Source organism: Patiria miniata, unplaced genomic scaffold (assembly GCF_015706575.1).
Source record: "Patiria miniata isolate m_02_andy unplaced genomic scaffold, ASM1570657v1 HiC_scaffold_7, whole genome shotgun sequence".
Lineage (NCBI taxonomy): Eukaryota > Metazoa > Echinodermata > Asteroidea > Valvatida > Asterinidae > Patiria > Patiria miniata.
The window spans coordinates 16,932,410-16,959,740 of record NW_024037074.1 but is presented as its reverse complement, the minus strand read 5'-3'; the positions used below and the strand labels follow the sequence as shown (position 1 = coordinate 16,959,740).

Genomic DNA, 27,331 nt, shown 5'->3' with positions numbered 1-27,331 from the left:
GACGTGGGTATCTGTTAGCTTAATTGTGTTCAACAATGCTTGGAACAGCTCACCGTTAGAACAGTTGGGATTTTCAAGGCATTTTTTAACTTGTTGAATCATTGTTGCATTGTTTGTGTTTTTGATATTGGGCATTGTCTTGGCAGATGTTCTGTAAGAATGAATATAGAACACCAGCTGACTGCAAATTGAAAAGATTTCAAGGGTTTCCAAAAAGTTAGTGCAATTTACCTCAAGAGTCAAAACAGTACTGATTAAAGAAACAATTTCAATGAATGACAAGCAATTAGGAAGAGTTCTGACCAAAACAGTTTGTAACGGGGGAAAAAATCCATGTTTCAGTTTGTGAAATATTTCACTTTGCAATATTTCATCCTTTCCTGACAAAGATATTGAAATTTGTGGCATTATTATATAAACAAAGATTTTTCGCTTTCCTTACTATGTGATTAGCTGAAGTGACTGTGTGTGCTCAAAAGGCTTTTCATTGTAAATAAGTTTGATATAGAAACTGTACTGCATGCTGCTTTAAACTTGATATTAATTCTGAAGAACTTTTCAAACAGTCTTTTATCTTTTGATCTACAAGGAATTACAAGTGGTCTGTAGTTGCTTGGGAAACCTGTGTACCAATATGGTGTTTCCTTATGTATATATATTGTTAATTGAGCTTGACTTTACTCCTTAAAAAAGGACTGCAATTTTCATTTAAGTTTTTTTTTCATAGTTCAAGCAGGGTTTGAAGATTAATTTTGTTTTAAAGGAAACTTCATTTGGGAACAGGTTATTATTATGAATAGTTATTATGAATAGTTATTATTTCAAAACATGTTTTTTTATCCTATGGGTGCAACTATTTTGTGCATATTTACGACTGGAGCACACTACTCCCTATGATTTTCCTAAGAGTAGTGAACATACAGATCACCAAAGAATTTTGACATCATTTGTTGCAATTAACAGTAATAATTGTAAATGATTTCTTTCCTTGTTACGTTTGTAATTAAACTTGCATGTTTTTCTTGTATGATTATTTTTGCTGCAAGGTGCTCTGAATGTAAGGTGTTGTTATAAATCAATACCTTTTGTTTTCTGTGATTTTGCTTGTTAAACAGGCAAAATTCAATTTCATATTATTCAGTCATGTTTATTGAAGCTTTACCTACTTCAAAAAATGGGTTCATGTATTAGAACTTCAAATGGCAATACCTTAAAAATGTGCTTCATTAAAGACCATACAGATAACAGTAAATTTAATTTCTGCCACCCTGAAAGGTTTTTGGATATTTAAATGTTTCCTACATTGTTAAAGGCCAAGTGCATTTTTGTAAACTTACAATATGGATTTTCATGTGTTGTTCATTAAATGATCAATAAAATGGAAGATAAATCAATTTAATGCGTATTATGTTGTTTTAATGTGACTTTAATGAAAGATAAAAATATGACCCCAACTCTTACAAACTTTTCAACCTAAACTTACAGTATGGATTTTCATGTTTTGTTCAATAAATGATCACTAAAATCGAAGATGAATCAATTTAATGCGAATGATGATGTTTTAATGTGACTATAGTGAAATATAAAAATATGACCCCAACTTTAACTTTTCAACCACAAAAGGGTATGATTTTTGTTACGACGAGTCTTGCCGCAAGGTGGCGCACTTCATCGCATGTTATCATATATCCTATCCATGATCCTATCCAACGTGTGTCATGTGGGACGTGGGGGAATGATGCAGTTTTTCTTAATTGTGTAATTCATCGCCGTCCAAAATTTCTGCATTGTGTTTACCAGCCAGTACCGTAACTCATACCAATGCAAGACTGAACGTCTCAAGAACTGAAAGTGAGCCCTTTTCAGGCCTTAAGCGGCTCTTTTGAGCCAGTATGCCGCGTGAGAATGACGGGCATTCCGAGCCGAGAGGCTCCGTGGCTGCTGCCCGTTGTGATGATGATGTAAGCGGTAGGCCCGCGGTAGCCGCAGGCCCGCCTCAGCACCTACCGCCGCTGACACCGGTACAGCAGATGGTATCGTCTGGAACTGGAGCCTTTCTGACGGCATTATTCAGTGAGCAAAGGCCCAGAATTTGTTATTTAATTAGTGAAAATGAAATGCGTAATGATTGAGGGCATCAATAATCCACACAAAAAAACAATGGAAATCGACTAGACTAGGCCTAGGTTCAATTCATTGAAAAAAGTTGAGGGGTGGGGGCATGGGGGGGGGGGAGTTATACCATATACACACCCTAAACTAATGCTACCTGCCTAGTCCCCCAGATATCTCAAAAGAACCCCTGAGATTATTAGCATAATGCATAACACAAAAGAGAGGAGGGGGGGGGGTCCCTCTGTCCCATTATGGCCCACCGGTCTTCCAGTGTTGTTTTTAACATACATAAGAATTGGGTAGAAGGGTATTGGGCTTAGTTAAGACAGAAATTTTGGCTTGAAAATTGTGACAAGTGTTCAAGAGGACTGAAAAAAAAAAGTCCTAATTTATGAAAATTAACATGACATGCAAAAATTCTTGTGTTTTGTATGTACTGTAGATAGTTTTTACACTTTCAGAAATTATTTTTTGTTTCCCCACATTTTGTGCCTCAGTGACCCCTCTGGATGTTGTGAAGATCCGACTGCAGACTCAGATGAAACCAATGGCCAGCGGTGAGTATGTGTCAACGGTCACATCAGATCACTATTTTGTGTGATGGAATGTTAGCCTCATACAAAAAAGTGATCGGTTATACCCGCTACTATCAGATAGCATGACTATAGTAAACTAATTTGGGGGGGGGGGGGGGGAGAGACAAACAGATAGTCCCACATTTTCAGACTAGCTTCGCGGAATAGTCATGTTGGACTAAAATTGCCTCGTACCATTTTCATTGGGAAAGAACGTAGTATCCAGGCGCCACTTTTTTGGTTGTGTACAGAGTCTATAGATAGTCAAGTGCATTTTCAAAGTACATTGAAAATGTTTCTCAGTCCCAGATTCATGTCTTTTCAACACGTTTGCAATGACTGACCTTCATTGAGTTTTCAGAGTCTTAATAATGAGCCAATTCAACCAGATCATATAGAGTACAATTTTTAAACATTTCCTATTAATTACTTTGCCAACAGGTCAATGTTTTTTATACTGCAACGGTTTGATGGATCACATCTGCACGTGCATAAATGGGAAAGAACCGGTTATCACGACAATCGCCCCATGGTACAAAAGGCCTGGCCAGTTCAATGGAACAGTGGTAAGTATTGCTGTCCAGCGAATTTCATTCATCCTTGACCCTCCAAAATCTGTCAAATTCCAACACCAGATCTGTTGGAATTTGACAGATTCCGGACTTCAAAACCCCGATACTGTTACTTGAGGAGAGCCTTGGTTTTCCATTTTTTAAAAAGTGTATCGTTGCTGTGTTGGATTTTGGTGGATTTAGGCTGCTTTCAAAGAATAGTAAAGGTAATGGAACCTAAGAAATTTGTGGTTTGTGGAAAATATTTTTCTGGTTAGGTTTGTTATTAAAACACATTTTCTTTCTTTGTTTTTTTCTCTTTTCTTCAGGATGCCATGTTCAAAATAGCGAAAAATGAAGGAATTTCCAAGCTGTGGAGTGGACTTCCTCCAACACTGTAAGATATCCAACAAATTTAACCCTAACCCTGCTGAATCCAGCAGGATCCAACTATATCATATACCCGTTGGAGCCTGTTGGATTGAGCAGTAAATCCCTTGTACAAATGTACATGTACATATTCAGTGTTGGATTCTGTTGGGTACTGATATATAACACCAAGTTGGACTCTGTTGGATCCAGCAGGCAACTAAAAATTAGGCACAGTTGGATTCTGTTGGATTGAGCAGGAAGTAACCGTTGGACTCTGTTGGATTTATCAAGGTAGTCCTGAGGAACCCTTCGGGGGTTAGGGTTTTAATGTGTGTTTAGATGCTTAATGATATTGTTGCTTAAACTGGGATGAAATCAATGTTATACTTGAGTCCATCACAAGTCCTCCAGTCCCAAGTCAACTCACAAGCTATTCAAACGAGATTTGACGAAGGTACTCCTCCAAAACTGTTCATCCACTGTTACTTGTGACTGGACTTGTGCATTGACTTGTGATCTACTTGTGACTGGACTTGTATGGATTTCTGATAAACTCGACTACAACACAGGCAGAAATATTTAGGAGGACCATCCCTTTAGTTAAGATTGAGGAAGGGAGTACAAATAATGAATATCTGTGGACTTTCGGGTTTGTGGAAATTTTTGAAAATTAATATTTTGCATGTAAAATATTGTATTGTATTGTATATCTTTTAGGCTAATGGCAGTACCAGCCACGGTTCTCTACTACACATGCTATGACCAGCTGAAGGAGTGGATGGGTTACCAGAATGGCAAGTCTAGTATGCTGATACCCATGGCAAGCGGCGGGTTAGCCAGAGGTAAGCCAAATTCTTTGCTAAGCGAGAACAGCGGGGAGCCAGTCCCAAGCAGCATGAATCAATTGACGTTGTAGCTGGTAACCCCTTTTTCAGCTAAGCACCTTAGCTGGTGATCGAACAGAATACGTGAACAAGCAAAATATTTGTGCTGTACGCATGCCTTTGTTAGGCTATGGGCTCCGTGCGCCAACGAAAGAGGGCGCCCTTTTACCTAGCAACGACATCCCATGGGCGGGACATTTAGCTGGTTGACGCGCACCGTTCCTTGTGTGTGACGCACGTACACCAGGGGATTTGTACTATGTACATGCAGTGGTATGGCCGCGCGTCGCAGCAAAATTGCAGTAAGGCAAGATGGCGTCGGTCGGTCACCCCCAACTGTACTTAGTTTGCCGGTGAGGGGGTACTTGTGAACGGAGCGGATAGAGCATCCTGTGCTCTTCATTCACAAATTCCTTAAGCATTGTGCTCTGTATTGTCATATTAATAAAAATGATTTGTCCCGCCAGTTTTTGCAGTTACTGTCATCTCCCCGTTGGAGTTGGTACGGACCAAGATGCAGTCTCGACCTTTGACCTACAACGAATTGGTCAGTTGCATCAGGACGGCCATACAGGACGAAGGCTGGTTGTCGCTGTGGAGGGGTCTGGGTCCCACACTTCTGAGGGACGTTCCATTCTCAAGTAAGACTTGCAGCTGTCACTGAAATTCTCACCGGGTTTGGATCAGTCATTAAATTTGTATTTTTATTGAAGTGATACTGGAAATTATGCAGAGAATTATGCATCAAATAATCTGCCATAGTTTCATTTTTACTCATTACTTGGTAGAGTAAAGAAATTGACTGGTGTTGGATCTGAACCTTCAATCTCAAAAAAACATGCGCTCTTCTGAGTTATTCAGCCCTGTATTGGCAGTCTCCCAGTTATTTTTCAATGTCTTTAACCATGGGGCACTAGTCAGAAGTCATGAAATCGACTAGTTCCGCGACAGGGCAATGTTAGTAAGATGTAGGTTCAAACAGTCAATTTCTTTGTTTATCATTATGAATAGTTTCACCGTGATTGATTATGACTTCAGGCGATATCTTGTTGATTGTCGATACTTGTCTGTATCTTTGATGGTTAATTTGAGTGATTGTGTTTTATTTTACACAGTGATTCTATGGGTCAGCTACGAGTACATGAAGGCCAGAGTCTGTCTGAAATACCATCGGAAGGAGCCAACGTTCTTGGCATCATTTCTGGCCGGTGCTGTGTCAGGAACGGTAAGACTTATTTCATGCTTCAACAAGTTGTCAAAAATATCCCTCCAAAGGTCAGGAAAATAAATATGGACAAGAATGGCTTGAATCGTGTGAATTAACCCCCCAAAAAACAAACAAATGATTTGAGCACTACTCATAAAGATTCAAGAGAATTACAGTCGGGTACATTTCTCTCCTTCAGTTCTGGTGACCCTGGTCCGATTCCAACCTTGTGCACAATTCGGATTTGTCGACACACTTATTTTACGGGCATGTTGATGTTCAGATTTTTGTTCAAGTACTGAAAACAATAGGTGCAGTTAATTAGTACACAATTTCATGGTTTTTAGAAGGTTTAAGAAGGCTCTACTTGGGTTGATAAAAATAATACTTAATTTTATTTTGTCGTTTGTTATAGGTTGCAGCTGTTCTTACCTCTCCGTTTGATGTCGTGAAGACACACCGACAAATAGAACTCGGAGAAGCCATGTTCAATACCAGTAAGATATTTTAATTACAATTTTTTTGAACAACTGGTAGCATTATTCCAGTATCCAAAAACATTTTTTTTTTTTTTTTTTAAAGTTAGTTTGCTTTTTACCACGTCTTTATTGATGTACAGTAGTGAGGAACCTGGCCACATATTTCGCCACACTTTTTTGTTGTTGAGAAATAAAGGCATTTTTTAATACTTATAAAACTTCATCTTTAAATTTTTCTTTGAAAAAAAAACAGAAAAAGATTCCAGTTACCGCGCCTCCTCGACATGGCATATCATGCAGAGACTCTATGCAGAGAGGGGATTCAGAGGCCTTTTCGCAGGTATGTATGGAACAATCCCGGCACACTATCATTTCTATCGCGAAGGCCCCCTTCAATGGTGAATGCATTGTACTAGCTTTTATTGAGATAATCCATCAGAGGGGCAGTTGCTTTGTACAATAGCGTGCACAATGGTTTCCCATTGAATTTGGCCTCGTGAATGTACAGTGATCACGTGTGCAGATTCGTTTATAGAAAGGAAGAAATTTGTTTATTAAAAGGGATACTTGAACAACTTGAGCTTGGAATCCACACCAAATGTCTGCGGAACCAGTGATGTTCATTAAAATGATAACAGCAAAACTGTTCAAGACAGTGTGTACATATCTGGACACTTCGTAATTATTTTTTTTTTCCCCACAGGTATTTCCCCTCGCATTGCCAAAGTGACCCCAGCTTGCGCGATGATGATCAGTACGTACGAGGCTGGGAAAGCGTTCTTCCATAAGCGCAACGAGGGTGCTCTGTCTCTTACGTAGCATCAGAGAATTGGATATCAAGGATCTTGGAAATCGACCAATGAGAGGGAAGAGAAAAGCGCAGAGGACCATTCAGCCATTAGCTCCGCCCACCGTTTGGATGTTTACATTTGTCAGTTCTCCGAAGTTTTAATTTGAAGACAACCGTGTCAAAGGTCAAAGTGCAGAGGTTATCTTTTAACTGTAGGGCAAGTCTAAGAAAAGGTTCTCTTTTTGTCCCATATGTAAGCCATGTTTTCTTTAATTACATTATCATCGCAAAGACTAATAACATAGAAATTCCTGTGGGTATTCTCCTGGCAGATGCCCAATGTTAGTAGAATAAAAATCGCTGAAATGCATGAATATCTTAGAGGGTTAAACTTTGGGTACGTATGGGACATAGTGTGCAGGAATTCTTGGACTTGCCCTGTAACACAGTAAAGTGTCAGCCTTTAATACCCATGTGATTGATCGCACTGTTTTAAGTGCCGTTTTTAACAATGCATGTTTTTGAAGTGATGTCAGCTGAAAAAAATAAGTCGTACACATTTGATGCTACAGATTTTTCGTTGTTTGGTTTTTTCCCCATTATTTTGTGGTTTATTCCCAAGTAGACACCGGATGTAGAGCCCCATTGGAATTTCTATAAAAGTAAGCTTTTCAGCTTCTAAGCTCTAGTCTGAACAGAAAAAAAACCATAAACCTTAAAATCATGTTTTTATTTGTGGCATCGTCTGTGCACAAATGAAATAATTATTCGTAACTAAGGCCAAAAAAAAAAAGTCTCCGGTTTCTGGTATGCGCGCGCGTCGCCGTAGCCATGCGCGTCGGCAAAATGAAAAAGTTTTTTTTTCAATGAAAGATGATGTCTCAAAACCGCCAAACTCACTGGTTTGACTGGAATCCTGCTGCTGCACAATTATAACGTGTTTTTAGATTGGGTTATGGTCGAGAATAAGCTTTATGTGGCCTCTCTTGACTCCCATATATTTGCACTAAGTTTAGTCGGGCACCATTTGCAGTCATCAGCACACATTTGAAGCAAAAAAATCAGGTAAAAAAAAAAAAAAAGCCGCGTCGCCGCACCACTTTTTGGGCAAGCTCCATACCAGAAACCGGAGACTTATTTTTTTTGGCCTAAGTGTGATTTTTATACCAGCATGTTTTGTGAATTACATGTTTGCGTCGTTGATTATATTTAGTCATGCAGCTTAGTGGAAAAAAAACCACCACAGAGTTCAGTTGTTGATATTGAGCAAGGATCATAAATTTTTTTTCAGATTTCTGAGATTTTGGGGTCGATTTTCGTAGTCTTACGGTCGATACTCTTAGTGCAAAGATTACATCGGCCAAGTGTAGCTGCTCATTTAGTAATAATTGTACTGACGGTCTGTTATTTTTATATCTGTAAATATCTTTACTGCTCAGGCAGTGACTTGACTAAAGATATATATGAAAAAAAATTATTATATTGCTATTTGAACACAATAAAGATTCCTTAGAAAAATTAGTTGGTCTTTTTTCTTATGTTTATGTTTTGAGTTTTTTCTGGAGTTGGGGTCGGAGTTGGGAGTGTGCAGTGTTGCCAGAACAAAAGCTCCTGTAAAATCTAGAGATCCTGTTTTTGGGGAAACATACTTGAATCCAAGTTTCGTTAATAAGTTTTTAATTTTTAGTCGTTATCATTATTCAAACACCAAGAAACATGTTATCAAAACCGTTCAATTTTGCAGTAAATGCACTCAAGATTACAGGAAAACAACGTGAACTTACCACCGACCGTGCCTCACAGGTATCTTGAAATGATATACATACTGGAACACTGCCATAGCCAAATATTATAAATCATCACGTGTGGGTTATAAAGGATTCTGTGACTTCCTTTTTTTCTTGGAATATCAACTTTCAATGACTCCTTGTAAAATAACAAAATTCCATGACTTTTCTGTTACTCTCCATGGTAACTTCAAATTCAAGGATTTTTCCACGACTAAGAACCCTGACCGATAATTTCTTTTAGGTGAAAAGAAGAAAAAGGTAACTTCTGTTCAGACCGTTTAGTGTTTCATGGGTGGATTTATTTACAATTCAATACAGCTGTTACATCCAAGCTTCAATGAATCCAATACGAGATTTTTTCCAGGGCAAAGACATTGCAAAGATTTTCGTTTTCACTCATTATTCAATATTAAGTCGAGTAAGGAAACTTAACAATGCACACATTATTTCATTAAAGAAATACGTTCGTCAATGTGGCAAAAATAAGTGTCTTTTCTGTTCTCAAATATTCCGAAGAGAAAGTTACATTCTTTTTGCCTCCTGAAAATCCAACTTGTGTAACACCACTGTCAGGTCAACAAAAAATGCAAAAATAAAGAATGAAAAAAAAAACGCGAAAACATTGAGAAAGTTGCAGGTCAGCTCTTCCCCCCGAAGATTGCAGCAGTCGACGGTGGCCTCTGTGGGATGACGCTGGACCAGACGAAACCCTTCTCCTCTCTCAGCGAATCCACAGGAAGGGGCGTGGTCCTGGAACGGTAGTACTCACTGGGGGTGTGGCAAACAAACTCCAGATATTCCAACGAGCGAGGGAGCTCTTCTTCTGGACCTGTTGAGAATGTCAAGTCATGAAGCCATTACTGAAAGAGAAGTGTATCTGTAGCAGGGTATCAGGCAAAGGAAAATAATAATTGTCAAAAGGTCGGGGTGCAAATACCCCCTCTTCCCCCTCTTCCCCCTTGTCCCCCCCCCCTCCTTCTGCTGCCCATTGGTTACCAGTCCTCTGCTTTGTCTCAGGCTTTTGCTTAATCAATGGTTCCAAAATCATTTGGAAGCTGCTGATGTTTCTATCAACAGTAGTATTAAATGATTTGATGTTTTGACTTGAAGCTGAAGGAGAAAATGAGAATTCTTTTGGTGCTTCCAGAGATTTTTTAATTCAGGGGCCTTCAATCATTAATCTTGAATCTGGTGCCTTATCTGAAGACAAAGCTACGATATGATTCTGAAGACAATTTTTATTTTTTTAGAAATCATGAGCAACATGACTTTGCACAACTTTTTCAATCAACAAATAAAAAGTACATTGGTTAATTGGTTTACTTTTCTCACCCAAAATATATGTAGAAGGCTCAAAATGGTTCTTGTCTGTTGCTTGTGTGGGGAGTAACCACGTGATCACTGCGCTCTTGTCACCGTACTGGTCTTGAAGAAATCCTCCAATCTGCGCGTAGTAAATACCGCCCTCAACGTCTAAAATTGACACAATGTCACCGGCTTGCAAGTACACACCCTGGACATTCAAGGAAAGAGTGTTTTCAGTGTCCTCTGTCTGAACCTCTGAATCATGACTTGATAAAAGGTGCTACATTTGAAGATAACTCGACGACCGAATATTGCTGCTACACCCAAATTAGACCATCAGTCCCAACTTTAGTTGAGAAAATCCAACTAAAGTGTTCCAACTGGAACAAACCATTTGGGACAGTCCCAGCTTAGTTGGGACCATGGTCTAGTTGGGGCGTATTAAACATCATCATGGTGAGCTCAAAATGATTTTTCAACAGGAAATTTGATATTATACTCTAGCAGGTCTCAGAATCCATGTTACACCCAACTATAGCTGTAAAGCAACGGTCCAAACTATAGTTGAGTCAATCCCAACAATGATAAGTTAGGATCGTCCCAACTAAAGTTGGAATGATGCTATGCTTTGGGCATTACATCAACATTTCCAAACAAAAAAACAGAAGCACTTTTTCATTAAAATCTATATTAAATAACATTTTCGAAGATGAAATATTGGTGCTGGACATGTACTTACGTGATGGAACACACTGTTACTGGTAACAACAGTTGCACTGGCTTCAGGGGATTTCATTGGCTGTGAATCAACGCAAAAACGATCGAAAAATGATGATTTATTAGAGAGTGTGTTACCCATTTATTGGGAAATGGAATTTTATTGGGCATGCCGATTAATACGATTTTTGGCATATTCACTGTATTCTTCACAGGTAAGTACTTAATATAATCATAATACTGGGAGGGACAAATGACGTTCAGGTTGAAAATTTGGAACACGTCGAAAGGTTTCATATCAGATGTACGTGTAGCGTTATTATTGACGCCACATTCACGGGTCTAGTCAGAGCTGTGTAATTATAATCCTACTGAACAATACTAATTTTAATAACGCAGTTATGAAAAAAAAATCATGAAAAATCACATTTACATAATTACAAATTACATTTCTTTTAAAAACAATCCTCCTGTTTTTCCCCTTGGTGGCCTGTGACTTTGCCGCATTGACGATCTGTTTGTAGCGTAGTTTCTTTACAGTTCTCGCTGATTTCCGAGTTCCCTCACGACCCGGTCTTCCACCGGCTCCTCCGCCGTTCTGCCCCGAGGCTGACCCGGCCCCCGATGGCTTGCCGTCCTCGCTTCCTTCCCCGTTTCCTCGGTGATTCAGAAAGCACGAGTTGCACTGGATTCTCTCATCGGAATTTCGCCTCCAGAGGGGGGAATTAGTCGTCTTACATGTCACGCAGAGTGGCTTTTCCCCGAACGGCATTTTGATGTGTGAAAAATACCACTGACCAGAGGAAAAATTAAGAAAAATATATTGGGATTTGTGAGCCGAAACTTCACATGCCGCGAAATTCGCAGTGGTATTTGTGAAGTGCGCCCTCCAGAGTTACGAAAACAAGAGACGTAATCACGAACTTGAGGTCAGCTTCAGCTGACGAGAGCTCCAACTTTACTTCTAATTTTCACCAAAATTGTCGAATAACTTACGTCTCCGCTGAATACACCTTGAAGAAGGTTCATCTGTTACTGAGTGAGTTTCCTTTTGCCTTGAATTCTTCGAACAAAATGAGCGCGTTTTTACATTTGACCCTCTCGAGTCTCGAGTACCTAATTGTTGGTACTGGTACTGTGGTAGATACGTGCGCTATGTACATGATGTACTCTGCCCATTATTGAATTGAAAGTTCATCACACTTTTTTATTTTGTTCCAAATCTTTTTGTGAAGCCAAAGTGAACTTTGTCTCATATGGCTCTGCAAACGTACAAAACTTGGCGTTGACCTATTTTCTGATTTAAATCAGCCATTCATTCAGTAAACAATATGAATTATGAGTCACTCAACCAAAATAATAAATAATTGGTGTCCAAATAAAAAGAATGGACACATGCCTTTGAAAATTATCTGCTCTTATTTTTTGTTAAGGCTTAATTCAAAGTTAAATAATGTTGATGGCAACATGCTCTATCTTACAAAGTTCAGTTTCAATTTATACAGTGAAAAATATATCTTTTTATGTGTATTCAATCACTATTACTATCTCCCACAAGTGGATGTCAGCTGCCACTCGTGGTGAAATGATTTTGGTTTTACTGAAATCAATTGTAGAAAATCAATTATAACTACATTAGTAATAATCGTCCATTGTCAAGATGTGATTTCATGTTACAAAATAGAATATTATTTTCAATGTGATAATTTTGTTCATTTTTCTGGTTTTATTAAAGGGTTCTTCTTAAAGAGACTTAGTAAAAAAAATGCCTGGGATGTTCAACGCCGATGTCCTGACTGGGACCAGACGGCTGTTTTATGCAGTCACTCCCAATGAAACATCATTTGAGAGACTGGAAGATGTACCAGATTACTTCTATGAGGTAACAGACATGAAATAGTTGTATGATATAGTCTTGCACTTTATAAACAAAAAAGGAACAATAACAGTCACAACAAATATAAATGAAGTTATTCATGTTTACTTAGCTTTGTAAATGCTTGTCTTTTGTTTTCTTTTTAACTTTGTTTTTGTTTGTTTTTTCCCCCTGTGTTTTAGGCCATTCCATTCTTCGGTTTAATGTCTCTGATTGAGATGATTGTGACCATCTCAGACAAGAAGGTTCGTGAGAGGTTCTTTCTCGCTGACAGTATCAGCTCCCTCTCTGCCGGCATGTTGCTGCTTCTTACAGCGTAAGTATTGTAAGCTGCGGAACTATTCTGAGTTGCAAATCTGAACATATTCTCTCAAAATTTAGGAATCATCATCCAGCAGAATAATTACTTTTGCAGGAGTCTGGAAGTGTCTGGCTGAGTTGTACTTCTAACCCGTAACCCACTCTACCAAAGTTCAAATTTCAATCTGCTGGACGTTTAGTTTGGGTTTTTCTGTTCTCCTCTGATTCATGTTTTTTTTCTTCGAGTACATAAATTTTTTCAGGGTTCCTTCCTACTCAAAACTGAGCATTACTTCATATCTCTCCACATTCCCTATGAGTACTTCTTGGGAATACTCTTTTTTTTTCGCAAGAGAAATAAAATTATTTTGAAAACAATAGTGATTTTGAATTGACGAGACCAATAAAGCAGAGGAGAGGGTAATTTGAACTTTTTGCAGTATAATCTAGGACATTATCTCTGGCTATGTGATTTGTATATATAGGCGTATATAAAATGACGCCTCTATTTTTGATAAATAAAATTTGTAAAACTTCATTGACCTTTACAAACTAATACTGCAGATTGGGGAGGGTTTGTTTTTAAAGCAAAATAAGTTATATAATGAATTCATTGAAACCGTAACAAAATATCTGTAAGAACAAATTTCAAGTGCATCATTTGTATTGTTTCCATAAGACTGTATATGTATGGCGTTCACGCAATGTAAAGCTAGCAGTGTAATGTTTAAACAGCAAATTATCCTATTAAAATGTCCGTCCTTGTGATTTCTCCCTGTCTAGGTTTTTAGCCTACGGCGTTAACATCGGGATGTACGTCTGGGTTCATGAGCACTATCGCCTGGCCACCTTGCCCTGGAACAGCCCCTGGACCTGGGTCATTTGCTTTGTATTGGTGGATTTTGGTTACTATTGGATGCATAGAATGACGCATGGTACGGACCTTGCCATTGGCCGCTCATAAATGCCTCTTTCAGGACAATGATTTTGATTGGTTGATTTTTGTTTTTTAAAGTATTGGCATGTTTGAGTTAGGACCTGCTACCTTTTTTTATATTTATAAGATATATTTTACAATTGACTTGGACATAATAATTTAGTTTATAAATATATGTTGGTACAGCACATATAAATATAGGCATAATTAGTGTTATTTCTCAAAAATACCAAATATAATGAATTATTTCCCTTCCGTTTCAAATGTACTTAAACAGCACAGGGAACCTACCATGGTCATCACAAGTCAATCACAAGTCAAGCACAAGTCAAGCACAAGTCAATCACAAGTCAAACACTAGTCAAGCACAAGTCAATCACAAGTCAATCACAAGTCAAACACTAGTCAAGCACAAGTCAATCACAAGTCAATCACAAGTCAATCACAAGTCAAGTACGAGTCAAGTACAAGTCAATCACAGTCAAGTACAAGTCAATCAATATGGAAAATCCTATCATTTCCCTACTTTTTCCTGTGTGGGCCATTTGGAATGGGCAGTGTTCCAAATGGAAAATTCCATATGACATTGCAAGTTTTGTGGTGTTGCCCAAGCAGCTCTCTGTTAAAACCACAGAGAATCATTCAATCATTTGAATGAATATTTGTTTTCTTTTTTAGAGGTGAATATCTTCTGGGCAGCTCACCAGGTTCATCATAGCTCTGAGGAGTACAACCTCACCACTGCGCTCAGACAATCAATTTGCCAACGATTCGTGTCGTGGGTGAGCCACATCCTTCCTTTTCCTTCATTTACAGAGACATATTTTTGTGGAATAATATAATCTCTTGTTTATAACTCCTTTCAAGCTATATATCCCTGTACCGCCAAAAACTGATCTGCCTGTTACTCCCTGTACCACCAAAACTGTTTGGGCACTACATAATATAGAACAAGTAGTAATAGGTTTAGGTTTATTTATTCACAAGAAATAGTAGGCAAAATGCTTAATAACTGAACAAATCTGAAATATATGAATTGTTAAAGTATGGAGTTTGGACACTATTTTTTTGATATTCTTTTCCAGGAATATTTCAATAATTATTTCTCTAAATAATCTTGGAGTCAATTGTGAAGCTTAATTAAAGCTTCATACTCCAAATAAAACTTACACCGTTTAATTGTTCATACTAACCCAACAATTTACTGAAATATACAAATGTACACGAGTCCAATCAAATACAATCTCATCCAAATATTGTTAAGTATAACGATTCCGGTAATCCTGAAAAATGACTGAAACTTCTGCAAACATCTTCTTGACCAGTTGACCTGAATATAAACCAATCAAAAAGTTACAGAGCCTAAGGTTTTGATCCTGGCAGAATCTTTCTCAAAAACAAAATTCTGGTAATCCTTGATTTGATATTCTTCTCTCCGGACAGATGTTCTACCTTCCCCTAGCCCTGGCCATCCCCCCTCCCATGTTCATGATGCATCAACAGTTCAACACTCTGTACCAGTTCTGGATTCACACAAGGGTACGCTTATGTTTCTATCTTATGCCTCAGTCAGTCTGTCAGTCATTTTAACTTTACGTCAGTTGTCTTTAGGAGTAATTTCTGTGGCAGCTCAATTTCCCAACTTTTTGAGAGCCATCTGACTTTTTTGTTCAGGTGACATTCACTGCTTCAACTGATGATTGGCTGAAAGATTTTTAGGGGAAAAATGCAAATGCAGCGTGTTGATTTCTTCTTATTTTGACATCATGAAGATCCCAGTTACATTAGAACGTTCTTTTATAGAAACCTGTGCGGGAACATCGATCACATTGAACAGTGCGGCCTTGCCATAGGAACCACACATTATAGTGTACACATTTACACAACACAGTAGTCAACCAATTTTCAACTGAGAATGAACAATTCCGTAACGATTTCACATGAAATGAATGCATCGGAACGCTTTAACGAAAAGTGTCCGTCGATAACAGCAATTGCTCGTCGTCTTGGGTGTTTAATTTTGAACAGAGTCAACAAAAATAAACAGTGAATAAATTAATATAAGGTAAAAAATAGAAAAGAATTTGACTGTAGGTGATGTGATTGTGAACCTGTGACCTGTGGCACATATTACACCTTTCAAGTTGCTGACATTTTTATAAAGTATCTTTTTTTCCCCTTGTTTATTTTTTTGGTCTTTCCTCAGGCTATTAAGAGTCTTGGTCCCTTGGAGTATATTCTGAATACCCCCAGTCACCATAGGGTCCATCACGGTACGTATTCTACAAGAAATTGAAATATCAATTTTGAGAATCAATGATTTTAAAAATTAGCCTGTATATTCATTACAGTGGATCCTTCCTGCCTGCGAATCTGGAGCAGTAAATTTGCCAAGCTTGCATAATGTACAGTTATCAACATTTCAAGTCTTTACAATCAGTGTCTGTGTATGGTACATGTACTGCCATAGGTTGATAAGAAACCAGTTTATCATCAGATGTGTTTGTTGTATGTTTTATGACAGGCCGGAACCGGTACTGCATTGACAAGAACTATGCAGGAACGCTTATCATCTGGGACCGAATGTTTGGTGAGTAGGCCGGTGTTTGATTTGCAGATTAATGCCTAGTCAGTTGTATTTACAAACAGTCTTAAATCGCTCACTAAAGGAAAGAAACAATGAAATAATATATCATCCGAGACTGCAGAATTTGGTTTCCATATTAACAGATAAAATTGAGAATTGTGTAAATGTTGTGTATAATTTTGATTGAAATTTCATGGTTAGGAATTTTGTTTTGTGACTGTTACGCTTTTCAACTGCAACTATTAGTTTTCAATTTTGATTATTTTTTTTTCAATTTCATTTTTCATTTTCCGTTTTCTGTTTTCCATATTCAGTTGTCTCCTCAGTTTCCAATTTTTGCATATGCTGTTTTACTGGTTATTTCTAAATCATTTTCTAACTTTCAATTATAAATTTTGCTTCTTAAATTTTTTTTCTGATCTTCATTTTGAATTTTATTTGACAAGCTTTATCCAAATTTTGTGATGACTTTCAATCAGGCACCTTTGAGCCAGAGAGTGACCCTGTTGTCTTTGGGTTGGTTCATCCGCTAGAATCATTCAATCCTCTCTATACTCAGGTACAAATCTCTTAATTTATTCTCTCTAAAAAAATCTTTTCCTAATTGGTGCCATGCATTTGGCCTTCATTTTGTTTATTTTTACAAAGATAAAATTGATGTAACATAGTTTTGTGAAACTTAGCTGTATCATCATTTTAACTTAGACTTTGTTTTTGTGTTGAAGCACAAACATTGAACTATATTCTGCTGAAAACAAAATGTCAGGCCCTCTATCTTTAATTTCAAATTCTTCTCACTTTGCTCTTTGATAACAAATGTTATTTCTCATAACAATTTTCATTTTGCGTGTTTTATTTTAAGCAAAGAAAAGATTTATTGTTTAATTTTTGGTGTATGCAGCCCTCTGAAGAGGAAAATATTCTGGTTGCTTTTTTGGTTCTAATGCACAGAAAGATCCACTTGAATTTTCATCAAGCAATGAATAATTCTACATTCTTGGAGTATTTATTCCATAACAAAATGTGGGGAGGGTTTTCTGTTTAATATCTCATTCGATGGTGAACAACGTTTGTATTTGTAAAACTGAATAGCGTTTTTGATTTAAAAGTCTATTTTTTTTCGAGGCAAAACTTGAAAGCAGCACAGGAGCAGCTACTTTAAAAGTTTGGTTGTTTTTTGTTGACACAGTATTGTCACTTCAAGTACATCGTGGAGACAGCATGGAATATGCCGGGACTGACCAACAAACTCTGGGTGTTCCTGAAGGGACCGGGCTGGACGCCGGGTTTGCCCAGACAAGGATCCATCAAAGATATACCGGATGTGAGTCACAGCCGAGTCCAAATAACGTGACTACGGCTTGCCAGAACACATGTCTGTGGGAGTGGCTGTAGTCACTTCCCATAGACATGTGTTTTACCGCTAGCCGTAGCTAAGTAGCTAAGTAGCTAAGCTTGGATGCAGCCATAGATGCCTTAGGCCATTCAGGAAAAAAGTCTTAATTTATCATCAGTGTTATTTTACAACTTAAATGAATGTGGACATTATTGATCTATTTCTTTGTTTACTTTTCTTTTCTTTTTCTTTTGATGTGTAAGCTGAGTAACAGGAAGGTATAGATTTAGTCGGAATATTTTGTTCCCAGGAATCTGCGTGTGTTGTTTTTTCCTTGTTAACTGATGACTTTTCAGAAGACAAGTCAGAGAATGCATTGATATATTTATTGTTACTTTCTTCAAAAGAAATATAAATAAGAAGGAAACAATTTACGATTTAACAAACTTCCTTTTTATACTCTGAAGCATAAAGGCCTATTTACACATACGTGATTTTGTCGCAGCGACTTTGTTGCATGGCAGTGTCACAGATGTGTATGTATCCAGCAATACAAAGATATGTTTCGCCTTTTTTGAAAATTTATCTCACAAGGAAAGCAGTTCAGGTACAGGTTGCAGGTGAAACACGTTTGCAACATTTTGCGTCGCGCGATGAAATCACTTCCAATTTGCATTTGAAAAATCGCGCGATAAGCCGCACGACTTTGTAAATGTACTTCGTGTAAATGTACGCAACAAAGTCGCATAGACCTTTAAAACTGAAGCATTACCTTCTTATCTGACATTTCAACCAACAAATTCCTTGTGTCTTTGTTTTTTAGATTCACTATCCGATGCCCAAGTACCGACCCAAACTGCCACGGTGGATATTTGCTTACATCATCGCTCACTTTGCCATCAACTTCATTGTTTATGACGCCTTCATGACATCAAGGACGGTCAGTTTTCTGTCTCCCATCAGTAATATCATTGTAAAGTGGATTGCTCATGGACATAAACACCGTGAACCCAAAGCAGGCTTTGGATTGTCGGAAGACAACAAAAGTCAATCATTTTTGCTCAGTTACAAGTTATTCCTAACTTTAAGCTTTCAAAATGTCTCTTTGAATACAAAATGTTCAACTCTAGACAGCAATTATATGGAAATTGCACTATTGGATGTTGTAAAGGACTGTAAAGCAATATTTCGGCCTGTTGTACTAGAAAGAACTTGTAAATCATTTTGTCCAGACAGACAAATACTAACAGACTGATGAAAAGCGATCCATTTTATTGTTGTGGTCCATAAAATTAATCTTAACAATATTAGACTCACAAAGACTATTCGTTCATTTTCTTTTAGACGCTGTCTCCAACTGCCACGTTTTGCAGTATGGCATACATCATCCTCACATTAACATGCCTGGGAGCAATTGGTGATGCCAAGTAAGTTTCTTAAATATTTTTTTAAAAATTTTTATTCCCCCCCCAACTTTTCAAAGAAACAAAGATGTTACAAGATAAAAATAAAATATTGCTCACCATGATTTTGAGTTTTCCACCCCAGTGTGGATGAGTGTCATGGCCTAGCGGTTAAGAGCACCGCACCGGACTCATGCTCTGGTGTTTTAGAGGCAACAGAATGTGGGCTCCAGCCTGGGTCTGGACACTTGTGCCCTTAAGCAAGGCACTTAACCATTATTGCTTCGTCCTTCAGATGGGGCGTAAAGGCACAGGTCCCATGTGTTGTGTAATGCAATGCACGTAGCAGAACCCAGTACCACTTTTCGCCAAGAGAAGGGGTTTGCCCTGGTATTTCTGGCCTCCTGTGGAAACTCCCCTGCAGAATATTTAGGAGAAGAACCAACCAAGTACCAAGTGTGCCAGCCTATAATCTCTCTTAAAGTTTGCTGCCAAATTTATGTGACAGTGAAAATTTGCCAGGTACTAGTCAGACATAAATACATCCATGACATTTTTGGCTGGTATCCTTTCTTTTTTTTTTTCCTCGGCACAAATTTTCTAATCCTGCCATATTTTTCCCGCCATCAGACCAGCAGCTCCGTTCCTTGAGGTCGTCCGTTCCTGCCTGGTCCTGGTAGCCGAAGCCATCGCCAGTTCCTACCTTCCCATAATGCAGCGGGGTTCCTCCCAGTGGGTGTTCTACCTCTTGAGGGCAGCATTCGGTCTGTCCATAGTGGTCTGGCTGCCGAGGTGCGTGTCCGTGCTCACGCAGAGAAAGAACAAGGCTGAGTAATATCTCAACACTAGAGGGCGCTGTTTGTCACAATTTCACAGGCTGTTTCCAACACAACATACAAATTGAAAAGTCATTCGGAGAACAAATCCATTTTTTTTAAGAGCATGGGTATCCATCTTCAATGCAAGCATTCAAATAGAGGGTTTGACATTTTGAAATTTGCATGTCATTAAATATAGCTGTGCCCAGATTGGTCTGGATATTTTGAACACATTTTAAATGATCTGATTTGGCAAACTGAGGAATTGTAAACAGTTATGACTGCTCTATTTTTTTCCCAAATATTTAAATGATGTGATTTCACTGCCAAAATTTTTACTTTTACATTTTCTTTTTAAATATGTAAATGATGTGAATTCATTGCCAAAATTTCATTTTTAATATTTTCCCAAATACAAAGAGCCAGTTTTAGAGTTTTAAATATTATTTTTCACTTAGTAATGGTTAAAAAATTTATTTTTAGCCCTGTGTCGAAATGGCAGTTTTGATCCATTTCTTCGCAGACTGGAACTTTGACATGTAGAATGCATCAACATATGTGTTGACGGAGACTGAATTTTTCATGTTCGTGTCAAAGAAACAAACATTTTTTGTTGGGTTTCACATTAATACCTACAGGTTTATCCTAGTCTACATGCATTTAATTTTCCAAGAAGGAATCAAAATGTTAAAAACCATTATTTATTACATGTAGAATAGAGTATGATTGATGGCTTGTACAACTTCTGCTGAAAACTTATGATAAGAGTGCTTGATCTTTAGTTGTTTTCCCGTATTAAATATTTCGCAGCAAAATTCAATGCAAATTTGTAACAATGCAATTTACATAAATGTAATCATGTGAATAATCATGTAGAGTAATAAATATTATGTTAATGTGAATATTGGGGATTTTTAAACGCAATGCAAAGATTTTTTTGGAAAATGCAAAATGGTAGACTATTGTGAACGTTAAATTTGTATTTTAATTATTTTTATCAGAGAAGTCTATGATAGATTCATTTAAAGGTTTATGGCTGATCATCCTAGATTATTTTTATATCTGTAACACAGCAAATATAAAAACATTAATGATTTTTATCTCATTTACAAGTTTCTGTTTCTATCCATGTAACCAAAAATTACACATTGATGTCGTCAGCTTAGTTTGTTATCAAGACAAAAGAGAATCCATACAGTTTCCATACTTGACTGTATATTTATACATTTCTTTACTTAAGGAAAACGTATTCAGTGGATGACGCATGTAACATAGAAGCATTACGCATGTTGTTTTTTATCACGGTTTTTCTCTCAGAGCTTACTATCTGTGGTTGTATCAATTAATGCATGGTTATTAAACGGAAGTTTGCTAGAATTAATTGGATTTGTGTGGAAGAAATATGAAAACAGGGTAATTTTTATTGTGAAAGAATGAATACATTGCCAGCTCGAATCTGTAGAATTTATCATCTGAGTTGGTTATTAGCTGCTAATTCAATTGGATCTCAATAAAAGAAGTGAACATTCTTTAACCCAATAACACCTGGACTTCATTGTATTATATAGTATTTATTCACTGAAAAATCAATAAAACCATGGAGTTTTCAGGACAGTTTCCAGACAGTGATTAAAGGGTTAGCCTTGAACTTAATACAGCTTATTGAATTATTCGTATCGTCATGCTTAAACGTTTCTATTAAGAACAAATCTGTGTTTAAATTATTCAGGCTGTTCTCTTTAATCCAACTTTTTTTTTACCAAGGGTTGTAACATAAACAGGAAATTTTTAGGTCATTTTCAGAGTTTATTGGCTAAAAAAATCCTTACATTTTTAGTCAAAATCGGCCAAAAATTGACTTTTCCCTAAACAAGGCAGAAATTCATCTGGATGCAAGAGGAACATCAATCAATACTCTAACACGCATAATTTTGAAGATTTGGGCAAAAATCATCAATTTTTGGAGAAAAAAAGTTAATTTTTGAGCGATTTTACCTTACTTTTTTGACAGAATAACCCCTTTAATAGCACATCTGTCCAACAATCGATTTGGAATGCGTTCTAGGGCCCTTAAGGCATTTTTCTAGCAACTTTCAAGAAATATCATATTTTGGCCAAAATTGAAAAAAATGCAAGGGGTTAGCCTTACATTTTTAGTCAAAATCGGCCAAAAATGGACTTTTCTCAAAACAAGGCAAAAATTCATCTGGATGCAAGAGGAACATCAATCAATACTCTAACACGCATAATTTTGAAGATTTGGGCAAAAATCATCAATTTTTGGAGAAAAAAAGTTAATTTTTGAGAGATTTTACCTTACTTTTTTGACAGAATAACCCCTTTAATAGCACATCTGTCCAACAATCGATTTGGAATGCGTTCTAGGGCCCTTAAGGCATTTTTCTAGCAACTTTCAAGAAATATCATATTTTGGCCAAAATTGAAAAAAATGCAAGGGGTTAGCCTTACATTTTTAGTCAAAATCGGCCAAAAATTGACTTTTCTCAAAACAAGGCAAAAATTCATCTGGATGCAAGAGGAACATCAATCAATACTCTAACACGCATAATTTTGAAGATTTGTGCAAAAAAAAAAACAATTTGTGGAGAGAAAAAAAGTTAATTTTGAACGATTTTACCTTAATTTTTCGCCGAAATTACCCCTTTAATAGCACATCTGTCCAACAATCGATTTGGAATGCGTTCAGGGGCCCTTAAGGTATCTTTCTAGCAACTTTCAAGAAATTTCATTTTTTGGCCAAAATTGGAAAAAAATGCAAGGGGTTAGCCTTACATTTTTAGTCAAAATCGGCCAAAAATTGACTTTTCTCAAAACAAGGCAGAAATTCATCTGGATGCAAGAGGAACATCAATCAATACTCTAACACGCATAATTTTGAAGATTTGGGCAAAAAAAACCAACAATTTTTGGAGAAAAAAAAGTTCATTTTTGAACGATTTTACCTTAATTTTTGGACGAAATTACCCCTTTAATAGCACATCTGTCCAACAATCGATTTGGAATGCGTTCAGGGGCCCTTAAGGTATCTTTCTAGCAACTTTCAAGAAATTTCATTTTTTGGCCAAAATTGAAAAAAATGCAAGGGGTTAGCCTTATATTTTTAGTCAAAATCGGCCAAAAATGGACTTTTCTCAAAACAAGGCAGAAATTCATCTGGATGCAAGAGGAACATCAATCAACACTCTAACACGCATAATTTTGAAGATTTGGGCAAAAATCATCAATTTTTTGGAGAGAAAAAGTTATTTTTTGAGCAATTTCACCTTAATTTTTCGACGGAATTACCCCTTTAATAGCACATCTGTCCAGCAATCGATTTGGAATGTGTTCAGGGGCCCTTAAGGTATCTTTCTAGCAACTTTCAAGAAATATCATATTTTGGCCAAAATTGAAAAAAATGCAAGGGGTTAGCCTGATATTTTTAGTCAAAATCGGCCAAAAATGGACTTTTCTCAAAACAAGGCAGAAATTCATCTGGATGCAAGAGGAACATCAATCAACACTCTAACACGCATAATTTTGAAGATTTGGGCAAAAATCATCAATTTTTTGGAGAGAAAAAGTTATTTTTTGAGCAATTTCACCTTAATTTTTCGACGGAATTACCCCTTTAATAGCACATCTGTCCAGCAATCGATTTGGAATGTGTTCAGGGGCCCTTAAGGTATCTTTCTAGCAACTTTCAAGAAATATCATTTTTTGGCCAAAATTGAAAAAAATGCAAGGGGTTAGCCTTACATTTTTAGTCAAAATCGGCCAAATATTGACTTTTCTCAAAACAAGGCAGAAATTCATCTGGATGCAAGAGGAACATCAATCAATACTCTAACACGCATAATTTTGAAGATTTGGGCAAAAAAACCAACAATTTTTAGAGAAAAAAAAAGTTAATCTTTAACGATTTTACCTTAATTTTTCGCCGAAATTACCCCTTTAATAGCACATCTGTCCAACAATCGATTTGGAATGCGTTCAGGGGCCCTTAAGGTATCTTTCTAGCAACTTTCAAGAAATTTCATTTTTTGGCCAAAATTGAAAAAAATGCAAGGGGTTAGCCTGACATTTTTAGTCAAAATCGGCCAAAAATTGACTTTACTCAAAACAAGGCAGAAATTCATCTGGATGCAAGAGGAACATCAATCAATACTCTAACATGCATAATTTTGAAGATTTGGGCAAAAATCATCAATTTTTTTGAGAGAAAAAGTTATTTTTTGAGCAATTTCACCTTAATTTTTCGAAGGAATTACCCCTTTAATAGCTCATCTGTCCAGCAATCGATTTGGAATGTGTTCAGGGGCCCTTAAGGTATCTTTCTAGCTACTTTCAAGAAATATGATATTTTGGCCAAAATTGAAAAAAATGCAAGGGGTTAGCCTTATATTTTTAGTCAAAATCGGCCAAAAATGGACTTTTCTCAAAACAAGGCAGAAATTCATCTGGATGCAAGAGGAACATCAATGAACACTCTAACACGCATAATTTTGAAGATTTGGGCAAAAATCATCAATTTTTTGGAGAGAAAAAGTTATTTTTTGAGCAATTTCACCTTAATTTTTCGACGGAATTACCCCTTTAATAGCACATCTGTCCAGCAATCGATTTGGGAAGTGTTCAGGGGCCCTTAAGGTATCTTTCTAACAACTTTCAAGAAATTTCATTTTTTGGCCAAAATTGAAAAAAATGCAAGGGGTTAGCCTTACATTTTTAGTCAAAATCGGCCAAAAATTGACTTTTCTCAAAACAAGGCAGAAATTCATCTGGATGCAAGAGGAACATCAATCAATACTCTAACACGCATAATTTTGAAGATTTGGGCAAAAAAACCAACAATTTGTGGAGAAAAAAAAATTAATTTTGAACGATTTTACCTTAATTTTTCGCCGAAATTACCCCTTTAATAGCAAATCTGTCCAACAATCGATTTGGAATGCGTTCTAGGGCCCTTAAGGTATCTTTCTAGCAACTTTCAAGAAATTTCATTTTTTGGCCATAATTGAAAAAAATGCAAGGGGTTAGCCTGACATTTTTAGTCAAAATCGGCCAAAAATTGACTTTTCTCAAAACAAGGCAGAAATTCATCTGGATGCAAGAGGAACATCAATCAATACTCTAACACGCATAATTTTGAAGATTTGGGCAAAAATCATCAATTTGTTTGAGAGAAAAAGTTATTTTTTGAGCAATTTCACCTTAATTTTTCGACGGAATTACCCCTTTAATAGCTCATCTGTCCAGCAATCGATTTGGAAGGCGTTCTAGGGCCCTTAAGGTATCTTTCTAGCAACTTTCAAGAAATTTCATTTTTTGGCCAAAATTGAAAAAAATGCAAGGGGTTAGCCTGACATTTTTAGTCAAAATCGGCCAAAAATTGACTTTTCTCAAAACAAGGCAGAAATTCATCTGGATGCAAGAGGAACATCAATCAATACTCTAACACGCATAATTTTGAAGATTTGGGCAAAAAAACCAACAATTTTTGGAGAAAAAAAAGTTCATTTTTGAACGATTTTACCTTAATTTTTCGACGAAATTACCCCTTTAATAGCACATCTGTCCAACAATCGATTTGGAATGCGTTCAGGGGCCCTTAAGGTATCTTTCTAGCAACTTCAAGAAATTTCATTTTTTGGCCAAAATTGGAAAAAATGCAAGGGGTTAGCCTGACATTTTTAGTCAAAATCGGCCAAAAATTGACTTTTCTCAAAACAAGGCAGAAATTCATCTGGATGCAAGAGGAACATCAATCAATACTCTAACACGCATAATTTTGAAGATTTGGGCAAAAAAAAACCAACAATTTTTGGAGAAAAAAAAGTTCATTTTTGAACGATTTTACCTTAATTTTTCGACGGAATTACCCCTTTAATAGCACATCTGTCCAGCAATCGATTTGGAATGCGTTCAGGGGCCCTTAAAGTATCTTTCTAGCAACTTTCAAGAAATTTCATTTTTTGGCCAAAATTGAAAAAAATGCAAGGGGTTAGCCTGACATTTTTAGTCAAAATCGGCCAAAAATTGACTTTTCTCAAAACAAGGCAGAAATTCATCTGGATGCAAGAGGAACATCAATCAATACTGTAACATGCATAATTTTGAAGATTTTGGCATATATCATCAATTTTTGGAGAAAAAAGAGTTCAGTTTTGAGCAATTTTACCTTAATTTTTCGACGGAATTACCCCTTTAATAGCACATCTGTCCAGCAATCGATTTGGAATGCGTTCAGGGGCCCTTAAAGTATCTTTCTAGCAACTTTCAAGAAATTTAATTTTTTGGCCAAAATTGAAAAAAATGCAAGAGGTTAGCCTTACATTTTTAGTCAAAATCGGCCAAAAATTGACTTTTCTCAAAACAAGGCAGAAATTCATCTGGATGCAAGAGGAACATCAATCAATACTCTAACACGCATAATTTTGAGATTTGGGCAAAAATCATCAATTTTTTGGAGAGAAAAAGTTATTTTTTGAGCAATTTCACCTTAATTTTTCGACGGAAGTACCCCTTTAATAGCACATCTGTCCAGCAATCGATTTGGAATGTGTTCAGGGGCCCTTAAGGTATCTTTCTAGCAACTTTCAAGAAATTTCATTTTTTGGCCAAAATTGGAAAAAAATGCAAGGGGTTAGCCTTACATTTTTAGTCAAAATCGGCCAAAAATGGACTTTTCTCAAAACAAGGCAGAAATTCATCTGGATGCAAGAGGAACATCAATCAATACTCTAACACGCATAATTTTGAAGATTTGGACAAAAAAACCCAACAATTTTTGGAGAAAAAAAAGTTCATTTTTGAACGATTTTACCTTAATTTTTCGACGAAATTACCCCTTTAACAGCACATCTGTCCAACAATCGATTTGGAATGCGTTCAGGGGCCCTTAAGGTTTCTTTCTAGCAACTTTCAAGAAATTTCATTTTTTGGCCAAAATTGAAAAAAATGCAAGGGGTTAGCCTTACATTTTTAGTCAAAATCGGCAAAAATTTACTTTTCTCAAAACAAGGCAGAAATTCATCTGGATGCAAGAGGAACATCAATCAATACTCTAACACGCATAATTTTGAAGATTTGGACAAAAAAACCCAACAATTTTTGGAGAAAAAAAAGTTCATTTTTGAACGATTTTACCTTAATTTTTCGACGAAATTACCCCTTTAACAGCACATCTGTCCAACAATCGATTTGGAATGCGTTCAGGGGCCCTTAAGGTTTCTTTCTAGCAACTTTCAAGAAATTTCATTTTTTGGCCAAAATTGAAAAAAATGCAA

The 27,331-nt window shown here is 36.8% G+C and overlaps 3 protein-coding genes across 3 annotated transcripts; 2 read left to right on the top strand and 1 right to left on the bottom strand.

The window, feature by feature from the left end:
• Positions 1-1,705: 1,705 nt before the first annotated feature.
• On the top strand, positions 1,706-7,330 carry LOC119745268 (solute carrier family 25 member 40-like). The gene is made up of 10 exons (XM_038221504.1): positions 1,706-2,073; positions 2,613-2,672; positions 3,132-3,256; positions 3,571-3,638; positions 4,331-4,455; positions 4,965-5,138; positions 5,613-5,722; positions 6,120-6,201; positions 6,437-6,523; positions 6,887-7,330. The coding sequence occupies exons 1-10, from the start codon at positions 1,893-1,895 to the stop codon at positions 7,000-7,002; spliced, it is 1,128 nt and encodes a 375-aa protein (XP_038077432.1). The 5' UTR covers positions 1,706-1,892; the 3' UTR covers positions 7,003-7,330.
• Positions 7,331-8,707: 1,377 nt separating this feature from the next.
• On the bottom strand, positions 8,708-11,597 carry LOC119745269 (GATA zinc finger domain-containing protein 1-like). Its single transcript, XM_038221506.1, has 4 exons — positions 11,234-11,597; positions 10,808-10,867; positions 10,096-10,276; positions 8,708-9,592 (listed from the first exon to the last, which is right to left on the bottom strand). Exons 1-4 carry the CDS (start codon positions 11,555-11,557, stop codon positions 9,402-9,404), a joined length of 756 nt encoding a protein of 251 aa, XP_038077434.1. The 5' UTR covers positions 11,558-11,597; the 3' UTR covers positions 8,708-9,401.
• A 105-nt stretch (positions 11,598-11,702) lies between these two features.
• LOC119745267 (alkylglycerol monooxygenase-like) lies at positions 11,703-20,744 on the top strand. The gene is made up of 13 exons (XM_038221503.1): positions 11,703-11,824; positions 12,521-12,667; positions 12,844-12,977; positions 13,745-13,896; positions 14,577-14,680; positions 15,342-15,437; positions 16,105-16,171; positions 16,423-16,488; positions 16,965-17,044; positions 17,675-17,809; positions 18,645-18,761; positions 19,166-19,248; positions 19,855-20,744. Exons 2-13 carry the CDS (start codon positions 12,551-12,553, stop codon positions 20,057-20,059), a joined length of 1,356 nt encoding a protein of 451 aa, XP_038077431.1. The 5' UTR covers positions 11,703-11,824; positions 12,521-12,550; the 3' UTR covers positions 20,060-20,744.
• The last annotated feature ends 6,587 nt before the right edge of the window (positions 20,745-27,331 follow it).

What these genes read in the sequence shown, in the direction of transcription:
- LOC119745268 (XM_038221504.1), top strand. Translation starts at nt 1,893, where the DNA reads ATGCCGCGTGAGAATGACGGGCATTCCGAGCCGAGAGGCTCCGTGGCT. An exon ending in AGTGGACTTCCTCCAACACT is followed by an intron (nt 3,639 to 4,330) that starts GTAAGATATCCA and finishes TATATCTTTTAG; the next exon opens with GCTAATGGCAGTACCAGCCA. An exon ending in CCGGTGCTGTGTCAGGAACG is followed by an intron (nt 5,723 to 6,119) that starts GTAAGACTTATT and finishes CGTTTGTTATAG; the next exon opens with GTTGCAGCTGTTCTTACCTC.
- LOC119745269 (XM_038221506.1), bottom strand. Translation starts at nt 11,557, where the DNA reads ATGCCGTTCGGGGAAAAGCCACTCTGCGTGACATGTAAGACGACTAAT. An exon ending in GTAACAGTGTGTTCCATCAC is followed by an intron (nt 10,277 to 10,807) that starts GTAAGTACATGT and finishes TTGAATGTCCAG; the next exon opens with GGTGTGTACTTGCAAGCCGG. An exon ending in GCCTTCTACATATATTTTGG is followed by an intron (nt 9,593 to 10,095) that starts GTGAGAAAAGTA and finishes CATTCTCAACAG; the next exon opens with GTCCAGAAGAAGAGCTCCCT.
- LOC119745267 (XM_038221503.1), top strand. Translation starts at nt 12,551, where the DNA reads ATGCCTGGGATGTTCAACGCCGATGTCCTGACTGGGACCAGACGGCTG. An exon ending in GATGCATAGAATGACGCATG is followed by an intron (nt 13,897 to 14,576) that starts GTACGGACCTTG and finishes TTTCTTTTTTAG; the next exon opens with AGGTGAATATCTTCTGGGCA. An exon ending in CCATCAAAGATATACCGGAT is followed by an intron (nt 17,810 to 18,644) that starts GTGAGTCACAGC and finishes TTTGTTTTTTAG; the next exon opens with ATTCACTATCCGATGCCCAA.